Source organism: Brugia malayi (assembly GCF_000002995.4).
Source record: "Brugia malayi strain FR3 genome assembly, contig: Bm_v4_Chr4_scaffold_001, whole genome shotgun sequence".
Taxonomy (NCBI): Eukaryota; Metazoa; Nematoda; class Chromadorea; order Rhabditida; family Onchocercidae; genus Brugia; species Brugia malayi.
In genome coordinates, this window is record NW_025062478.1 from 1,864,601 (window position 1) to 1,875,200 (window position 10,600).

General features: G+C 22.4%; 1 protein-coding gene across 3 annotated transcripts; it reads right to left on the bottom strand.

The window, feature by feature from the left end:
• Positions 1-757: 757 nt before the first annotated feature.
• Bma-gar-3 (Uncharacterized protein) lies at positions 758-10,169 on the bottom strand (the record flags this gene model as incomplete). 3 transcript variants are annotated; one of them, XM_043081323.1, is made up of 12 exons in its annotated part: positions 758-975; positions 2,040-2,170; positions 2,448-2,534; positions 2,943-3,100; positions 3,472-3,664; positions 3,761-3,870; positions 4,244-4,425; positions 4,723-4,820; positions 5,068-5,254; positions 6,722-6,873; positions 7,589-7,782; positions 10,074-10,169. In XM_043081323.1, the coding sequence occupies 12 exons, from the start codon at positions 10,167-10,169 to the stop codon at positions 758-760; spliced, it is 1,806 nt and encodes a 601-aa protein (XP_042937257.1). The 3 variants fall into 3 exon arrangements, with proteins under 3 accessions (XP_042937257.1, XP_042937258.1, XP_042937259.1); XM_043081324.1 differs by lacking the exon at positions 10,074-10,169 and having other exon boundaries at positions 7,589-7,674; XM_043081325.1 differs by lacking the exons at positions 6,722-6,873; positions 7,589-7,782; positions 10,074-10,169 and having other exon boundaries at positions 5,068-5,234.
• Between the last annotated feature and the right edge of the window lie 431 nt (positions 10,170-10,600).

Below are 10,600 nucleotides of genomic sequence, written 5' to 3' on the forward strand. Positions count from 1 at the left end.
TTTTTTTTTTTTGTCTTATGAAACTTCATGGTAAATATGAAAATTATAAATTATTATCTTTCCTTTCCTTGTTGCTAAAATTTTTTTTTTCGAAAAAATAAGAAAAAATTATGATAATTATATTTAATAAATTGTTACTGCAATTATGTAATGATTTCTAATGATCTGTAATTGTTACTTGAGGAGGCATTTTTGATTATTAAAATTTGAAGCATATCAACAATGAATATGTAAATCTTCGGATTTTTCACACATGAGCAATTCCATTCTTATATAAACCTTATAAAAAACTTTCAAAAAAAAGCAAAAAAAGAAGGGGAAAATTTTCACTGAGAATGAATAGTAATAGTAATATAATAACATTAAATTACAACATAAAATCTCTCGACATAATGCTACAAATTATCAAAATTTAAAATTAAACAAAACTTTCTAAATTTATGCTTTAATATGGAAGACAAATAATTAGAAGATAAAAATTTAAGATTTATTTTACAATAAATTAATTTGTAAATAACAACAAAAACATGCAAAAAAAGGAATGGTCAATAAACATATCTAAACATCATATACAAACAATTAAAGCTATACATGATAAAAAAAAACGAAATGCTCGTGTACTACAAAATATAATAATGGAAGATGAAATATTATTCATAAAAAGAACAATCTTTTTGTTAAAATTATAGAATATTATTTTATTTACGATTAATAAGAGGTTAAAAAAGTTTCATTTTTCTTTCTTCACACCTCATTGTTAACTTCGATTCAAAAATGCCATTTTGCTTAAGCCAAGGACATTCTGTCGTTTCCAATTTCCCGTTAAAATTCGCATATAAGTTAGACGAAATCGTGGATTACAAAAAGCATAACAAAATGGATTTATCGTTGAATTGATGTAGCATAAAAAGTATGCAATATGAAAATATACCGCCGGAATGGAATCTTTATAAAATGCTTCCCAGCATACAATAACTGAAAAATAAAATGTACGTATAAATATGATTGTTAGTAATTCATTTCATTTATGAATAGTTCATTTTTTTCTGTAACGAAAATATTAATTAATTTTGTGGATAATAATTATATATGTATTATAAATACTTGTCATTTTTTCTAATTAAAGTATTGAAATGATTTCTTTGTACAAAACAGAAAAGGAATAAAATGCTTAGAATTTTTAGAATTGTATGAATAATTTTAAAATTTCTTATGTTTGTATGTATTAAAAAAGTAATAATAATATATATTTTGGAATAAAAAAAAAATAGAAAAATAATATTTTGGAATGAAAAAAAAAAAAACATGAAGCAAATTCTATCAAATGTTTTCGAAATTTCACAATGTATATCACTTTAAAAGTTTATTAGTGGTGAAATTTATTAATTGATTTTAAATCATTGAGAGATTTCAAAAACAAATAATTTCGAAAATTATTGTCAAATTTAACGAAAATTTTGATTCATTTCATTATTTATTTTGCAACTTCATGAATACACAGATGTATTCAGCTTTGAAAACGCAACAACAACAAAAAAAAATAAAAAACTTACCATCAATTTTTTGTAACATTTTTCTATCTTTTCTTAATTAATTAATGATATAGCAGTGGAAAATTGCGCATGCAACAAATAAATGATGAAAAAAAAAGTGAAGCTTAATTTTGAAATTCGAAATTTGCTAATTTAAGATGATCAAACAATGCTAAGTTTTGAAGCTAGCTTAATTTATGATTTTAAAATTTCAGTATTTCGACGCAAATTCAAGAACTTGTTCAATAATCGATGAATAAGTGCGCATTTCCGGCAATAAATTAACTATATAGACTAAACTGTGCAAAGTTCAGAAGGTAATTCAATTTATCATTTTAGAGTTTAACATTTAGAAAAAATTCGAGAGTTTAATTAATAATTAAGTAACGAAAGTAAGCATTTCCAGTACTGAATTAACCATATGAGCTATCACCTTTTTTTGCTTTGTTAATATAAATGAGAAGTAATTATTGATAAGTTTAACTAATTAAAATGAATATTATTCACCATTGTAAGGCGTCCAAGTAATAATAAATGCTAATAAAATGGCGGAAAGTGTTTTTGCTGCTTTACTTTCTTGCTTTCTTTCATTTTTTCTGCGTTCCTTCTCACTTTTTCGTTGCTCGTTAAATAATTTGCTGAAATTATTTGCTTAAAAGGCATTATAAAGTTTTACTACAAAAAAAGTAAACTTAAATATTATAAAATTTTATCATTTTCATAGTAAACAGCAATAATTAACTAAACAAGTGATCAATAAATAGTTAATTATTCCATATACATTCATTTTTAATTAGCTATTCACACTAATTCTTATCAAAAGTTCAAAAAAGGAAACGATTAACTAGTATCTAAAAATAATTCACCACCCTAAATTTAAAATAAAATTTCTTGAAATTTACAATACTCTCTTACTTGGCTAAAATAGTTCCATTTAAAAGTTGTTGAGAAACCATATTTTTACGAACATCTTCTATTCTGTCCGTTCCAGAGCGTGATAATCTTTAAAAGAAAACAGCTAATTTAAATTTGATTATGAATTTGATAAGAAGTACTAAAAATCACAATGAAAGAAAATATGGCTTAATTCAAATACACTTAAATGTTATCTGTTAAATTAAGTTAATTAATTTTATTAATTTAGTAATGAATAAAGTAATTCTTTAATAAATGAATAAAATTAATTTATTTTAATTTAGCAAAGAAAAAAATAATGAAGAAAAATTCCTCATTCATTTGCCAATTCAGCAATTTAAGAATAAGGATAAATGATTGATTGCTGATATGAGGATAAACTTGGATTAATGATTAATTTATAAAGAATCATGACTTCGTTAATAAATTAGTAAATAATGATTCTTTTTTTTTAGAAAAAAAAAACAGGAAAATGAAAAAGAATTAGAAATATACTCAGAAATATCCGAATCGCACGATGAAAGACGTATACGTGACTGTCCTTGCTCGCTATCTTTTAATTCAATTAAAACAGTATATGTGGAAGATTTATCTTTACGTGAAATTCGATCACCTGCAGGTGATATTGTTTCCGTTAATAAACTGTTACTTTCCTGCAATATTTTACTTCAAAAAAAAAGCGAAATATTTTTTAAATCTTATTTATATGTCAATCAGTAAAATAGTATCAGAATAAATGACAAAAAAAAGTAGTAGTAAAATTAGATTTTTATATTTGCAATCGTTAATTCATAATTTTGTTCATTAACGGATGTTGCATCGATCATATTTAGGATACTGCCAGATATGATAATTTGATAACAAATTTTACGTGAAATTTAGTCAATCAATTTTAGTAGGAAAAAAAAAAAGAAACAAAGCAAAATTAACGATAAAATATTCACACGATTATTTCAGAAAAAATTAATAATATTAAAATATAGGTATGATTATTATGGTTTATCATTGATATAGGTTAATTAACCTGATTAATTAAGCTTGCTTGTGGTGATCGTTTTAAACGATTTTGTGCACTGTAATATCGGATATAATTACTGCTTGCTACTGAGACTTCATCTGGACCAATTTGTTGAACATCGCCGCCACTTTCTTCCATTGAGCTACCAACGGTTTTTTCATGAAAAATCCGTAAACAACAATTTTGCTTTCTCACTATCCTAAAATTCATTTTAAAATGTTTGTTTAATAATAAAATGTTTGAAAATAAAAAAAAAATGCTAAAAATGTATGAATTAATTAAATGATTAATTTACTTTGATGAAAAATTTGGTAATGAATTTTTCGTTCGTCCAACGAAAGAATTTTTGGTTGAATTTGTTGATGCATTTGACTGTGCTTTCTTCTTATCTTTCCTATGCTGATTCTGCAATAATTAATGCATAAATGTTTTTAATTTTACATTTCTGATAAACATTTCTGATAAAATTTCTGATAAACATTTTATTCATTAGAAAAACGAAAAAATTTTATTAGTATTATCAATTTGTTAATTGGTTTTGATCAAAAAAAGAAGAAATAAAAGTAAAATGAATTAGCTATTGTTTCAACTAATAAACTAACAGAAATAAACATGCAAAATTTGAAGTTTGCTAATATAGAATAATATGATAGCACACTAAGAATTAATATTAATTAAATCAGAATGTATTACTGCCATTTATTGTTATTGTTACTATCATTTATTATTGTTGTTATTACCATTATTATTATCACTAGTATTATATTAATATTGATACCTGGCCAGCTTGCAAAAGGCACATATCTTTTTGTTGCTTTTTTGTTTCATAATATACTCGTGAATATAATATAATCATAATTACAAGAGGTAACCAAAATGCAGCAATTGTTGTACCAACAGAAGCAAATTGATTCGTTTCAATAAATTGTATAACGCAACGGTCAGGATGAGTAAATCGACCTAAATTAAGCAAATTTTAATTTTAATTACTGTGAAATTTGCAAGATTTTTATTTAAAGCTTGTTAAATAAACGAGTGTACTATTACAGTTTTGTTTTAAACAGAAAAAACTTTATATATGATCAATTTATAAATTAAAGTGATAAACTCTTGGTGGAAAAAAGAGGAATAATTTATGAAATGATAATTTTTTACAATAAATCATTTGTATTTTCATTACATTTACTTTAGGCAAGGAAATAAATAAAATGGAAAATTAACAATTTGTTTTTAGTAAACTTTAAAAATTAAAAATACCTTCAATATAAGGCCAACTAATAATCCATGGTGGCCAAAGCAGAGCTGAAGCAATATAAGTACTGGCTATCATCAAGAATGCTTTCTTTGCAGTTCTTCTATAAATAGCAAATTGTTGGGAAAATAATATATATTTTCTTGGATGAAAATACTTTAAATTTATTTTTTTTTTTTTAATAATAATAAATAATTTTAAGAGGAATTTGGAAGAAAATTAGAAGCAGAATGAATGGGAATAAATTTTCTAAATTTAAGTTTGAATAAATTTTTGACAAATGATGAAAAACCTTACTTTTTCAGTATGGTGTAATTAATATTTAAAAAAAAAAAAAAAAATGAATAAACCTTGGACGATAAGTTAATGGCCTAGTAACAGAGAAATAACGATCAAATGAAATAAGCAATAAATTGAGCACAGATGCATTACACATCATATAATCGAGACATAACCAAAATTGGCACATTGCATAGCCTAAACCCCAAACAGTATCAGCGGCCATATAGTATGTCATAACTGGGATCGATACTATCCCTGAAATTCTTTTTTTCTTTTTCTCTTTTTTAAAAAATGAAACATTGTTTATATAAGTTAGACTTCATATAATAATACTAGCAATCATATAATTTATTATTATTTGGTTTGATACTAATCTTTAAAAATATTTTTTCGTTATTTTTTGCTCAAAATAATTGAAAAATGATGCTTGCATAACGTTAAATACAAATAACAAATAATATATCATTACTGGCATCAATACTAATCCTGAAATTTTTCATTTCTTTCTTCTTTTGGCCAAGATTATTGGCAAAATGAGACATAACCTAAACTTTAAACAGTAACAATAATTACTACAATTAATAATTTTTTTTTTTTTTTTTTTTTTGAGGATTATTCAAAAATGAATAGAATATTTTGAATATAAATATTTTTAAGATTAATTTTTATATTTACAATCAAAAATATGAAATGATAGAGTTGAAAAATTATTGAAATTCAAGAATATTCGTCCTATCATCTTATGATTCATCTGGGAATTTAACCCAAATTGCACTGTTAGGCTTTCAGCGGTGAAAAAAAAAAATGAAAAATATGAAAAGATATGATTTAGGCTAAATTTGTTTCGTTATTTAAGACTTTGACAAAGAAAAAATATTTTTTTTTTTTATTTTTCTACATTTCTTTCTGTTTCAAATTCAATGAAAATAAATTTGTTTCAAAATATTAATAATTAATTTGAAATTTTTTTTTTTTTTTGTTTTTGGTAAAATTTGTCTGTTTATCATTGATTTAGTTTTTCTTTTTTAAATTGGTCATGCAGTAATAATTGGTTTTCCAAAGACATATTTAAGTATGATGCATATCTTTACTTTCTATTTTTAAGAATTAAGGCTCACTTTGTTTCATAAAAAAATTTTTATTCTTTTTGTATTTGCTAAAGATAAAAAAAAAAATTTCCAAAGAAAAATTATGAAAATATCATCGAAACATTTTATTTCCAAAAATGTGAAGAGAAAAACTGAAAAAGTTTTTTCTACGAAATTTAAAAAATAGGTTGAATAAGAATGATAAAATTTTAGATGAGAACTAGATAAACAACAAATAGACAAGAATATCTTAGTAATTTTACTTAATAATTTGTCTTCTAAACTATTCAAATGATTAATAGAATTTAGATGTATTTAAAAGTTGAACCTTAAAATTCAGATGAGCCATTTAAACAAATTATTAGTTCATATATGTTAGAAATTTTTATTACTTCTAATAGAAATTTTTCTTTTTTAAATATTTAATAGTTTTGAAAAATATTTGATAAATCTAATTGTACAAATTATGATGTCTTTTTTTTTTTTTCGTTTTCTTAAATTTTTTTCTTTTCAAATAAATGCTAAATACATTTTTCTTTTTAATTTTATTAAGTTTAAATTTAAAATGAAAAAAAAAAAAAAAAATAAAAAATGATCATTGGTAGAAAATAAAAGAGAAAAAAGAAATCAATACCAATAGCAATATCAGCAACAGCAAGACTGAATAAAAAATAATTACTGATTGTTTGCAATTGCTTGTCAATTTTGAAGCTTACCATAACCATCAAATTACCACCTGTTGTTAAGAAAGCAAATACACTTCCAATTGCTATGATACATATAAATCTGTAATAGAATTAATCATAATTTTAATTTTGAAAAAAATTAAATTTTAATCTAATAAATTTACATATTTTTATCATTGATTTGTAATACATTGAGTGAATGAATGAATTAATTATCCATCGAATATTTGGCTTTACAATTTTTTGCAGTATTTTTTCTTGAATTCATTAGTATGATTTTAATGAAATTTTAGAATTTTGAAATATTTTCATACGAACTATTATTCACTTAAATAACAATAAATTATTTAATTGTTAAATTGAGTAACGGAAACAAGAAGCTAGTTTATGGGTGAAAGTTTTGTTAAATATTGAAAGTCAATTAATTAAATTAAACTAAAACTTATTTCATATTAATATGTAATAGATACTTATTGCGTCCTATATTATTAAAAAATATATTTTGAGTAAAAATATTTGAATGAATTAGTAGCGGTAAAACTTATTTGAAACAATATTGAAATAACTTACAAAATTATTTCCTTTTTATGTAAAAGCAAGACTTTTACTATTAATAGTTAATAAATCATTTCGGGTAATAAATTTTATCAAACATATGTACGCAAATAAATGATAACATTTGAAATTTTAATTTGAATTATATATATTTTCTTTTATGCTTAAATAACTCATAGAAGTTTTTATTGCTCTAAAAAACTGAATCCATTGAATTAATTAAATTAATGATAGAAGTAATAAGACTAAGATAAGTTTACTTTGGATGATCCAATTTTTGCTGCATATGTTCGATAGTAATATTGGATAACGCTTCATTAGTACGATTAATTATATTATCGTTCATTGATGTTTGCTTGAAATGAGGAGAAGGTGTTATTGTGTGATTAAAAATAAAATTTAATTCAGATAGCGTTGAACTTTCATCATTATAAGAAGTTGACGATGCAAGCACCTGCAATATTCACCAGACAAAAATTATTCTCGAATTTTGTTAAAATTTTAATCACACATTAAGTTGATTCATTTTATTAAAATTAGATGTAAAAGAATTTTAAAGAAAAAAAAGAATAATGCATTTATAGTATCATTGTTATTTACTTCATCCTATACAAATTTAATTTTTGAATAAAGTTTAATAATATTTTAGAAATTAGCTGCTATAATTGAAAAATTTCTCCATATCTGATTCAGTCTCACTTTGTTACTTTTAGTAAATTCAATTCAATTTAATAATAAGTTAACAGTATTTTATAGATTGAATTAATTCAGTAGTTGCAATTGAAGCAAAATTTATTGCGTTTAATACTTTAATGTAATTTAGCAAATGTTTAGATTTCATAATTTTAAATTCATTTCAAATATATAAATATAAAGTTATTGAATTATGCATGCACGTACGTTGCAAAATAAGCAAAAATGAAAAACAAAAAAAAAAAAATTCATAAAGAAAATAATAATTAAATTAAAAAAAACAAGAGAGAAAGAAACAGTTAATAAGAATTGAAGTATTAAACTAAAATAATTAATATGGAATGTTTAATAATAATAATTATGAGAAAAAAAAAAGACGATGCAGCAAATATTACAACAATAACTTTAAGAGTATAGCCATAAAAAAAAAATGTTTATTTACTATAAGTAAATAGGAAGTGCAAAGGAAATAGTATGATTCAAATTTATATTATAAGTGAACTGAAGCATAAATTAACAATTTGCTTTATTCTTACATAACATAACAATAACATTTTTGGCTTTAGCTTCTTTTTTTTCTTTTCTAGACTTAAGGCTTTTTTTTTTAAAAAAAAAAAGCTTCATTCTTTTTTTTTTTTTTGTTGTTTTTGTTGTTTATAATCACTGATGCTTAACAAAATACAGCTAATGATACTACTATACTGCCTTACTAGTTTACCTTTATATATATTTCTTTTGGCAATATTTATCATTTGTTTAACTGAATGGTATATTTATATGAATTTTCATCTTTTTTATTCTATCTCACTCAATTAAAACATTACAAGTTCTAAGTAAATATTCTTTATTATTATTATTATTATTATTATCATTATTATTACTATTGCTATTAATGTTTCTGTTAATTGTACTTTATTTTCTTTGCTTGTTGCTGTAAAAGTTAATTTTAAAGTATTCAAAGAAAATGTCAAACTGACAAGTTGATTAATTAATTGGCCAGCTAATAAGTCTAGTTTTCTGTTTTGAAAAATAGCCAAGGCATTCTATAAAAAAAATTTAATCAACAAACTTTATCAGTTGCCTTTTCTCCTTTTCTCTCTGTTTACCGTTTTTTAAAAAGGCAAAATGAAATATCAGTCAAGAGATTTTTACTCATAGATTTCTATAATTAAGGAAAAAGAAATTTTAAAATTAAGAGTCATTATTTAATAAATAACTGTAACTGATTAAATAGTGATAGATAATAAAATATTTTCAAAAAATTAGAAAAAATTTTTGCAAAAAAAAGAACAAATATTTTTTGGAGATATTATTTAATATTTATTTAAAAAAAAAAAAAGTGATATAACAGGAATTAAAATTTTTGTTGAAATAAAGGACAAAAAAATAAGAATGAAAATAAAAAGAAAAAAAAACAAAGCGACAATAAGCAATAAAATGTTATGTATTTTCCAGCAAAATTAAACAATGATAAAGGATTTTGAATCTTTTGAGGTGTACCTGAAGGTGTAATTAACAACTGTTAAAAGTAATTATCTGTTTAAATTTGATGAAGTCATCAAATTGTAATTAATTGCGCTTAGCAGGAAGCTATAAAAAAAATCAGATGGTTAAAAAATTTTTCTTCGACAGAACTATGAACAAAAATATGAAAAAATTTTCAAACTGAGTCAAAATTTTTTCCACTTTTTATTTCATTGGCAAATTTAACAATTTTTTTAATTACTTAACTTTCACAAATGGCAAAATGTAACAAAGTTAAAATAGACTTGAAAGTTGAAATAATTACAAGCATATTTTAATCACTAAATTTACACATATTAGAAAATCATAATTTATATTAAGTCAAAGTTAATAATCAATTAAACTTGATAATTAAAAAAAAAAAATTAGCTTATTAAAAAAAATGCTTAATGTATTAATACGTTGGTATTCAACCATTAATTAGGTTATGTGTAGTTTAATTTAAGATTTTATAAATTATTACTTTTAAAGATCAAAAATTTTTTTCTGACTTTTGTCATTTCGGTCAATGGTGAAATAATTATTCACCTGCATAACAATTCGAAATATTTTGGAACGAACGAAAGATCCAGGTAATGTACGCAAGATTTGCTCATATGTTGTTGTTGTTGATGATGCCATCATCCTTCACTTTGAACCAATTTACCAATTTACCTTTGATGAAAAATAAAACAAGGAAGGAAGAAAGGAAATAAAACAGTAATTTTTATTTTTTCAATATTTGACATAAAATATACATACAAAATAATTTAATTATAAAAAGCATTCAATGATTAATTTAAGAGGCTTTTTAAGGGTTTTTTTTTTTGAAACCATTTGAAGTGAAAAAATTTTCAATTAAATAGTAACTTTAACAAACAAATTCCAAGAAATAACAACGAAAAATAAAAAATTAAGTGAAAAAAAAAGGAAACGGAAGGGAAGCAATAATTGATTACAAATTTTGAACAATTAATTAAATATCATGAAATAGATATTAATGAGTAATAAATAATTTATGATTTGTATTTATTGATTTATCAATTAAAGGAGACGAAAAAGAAAAGAAAATAAGT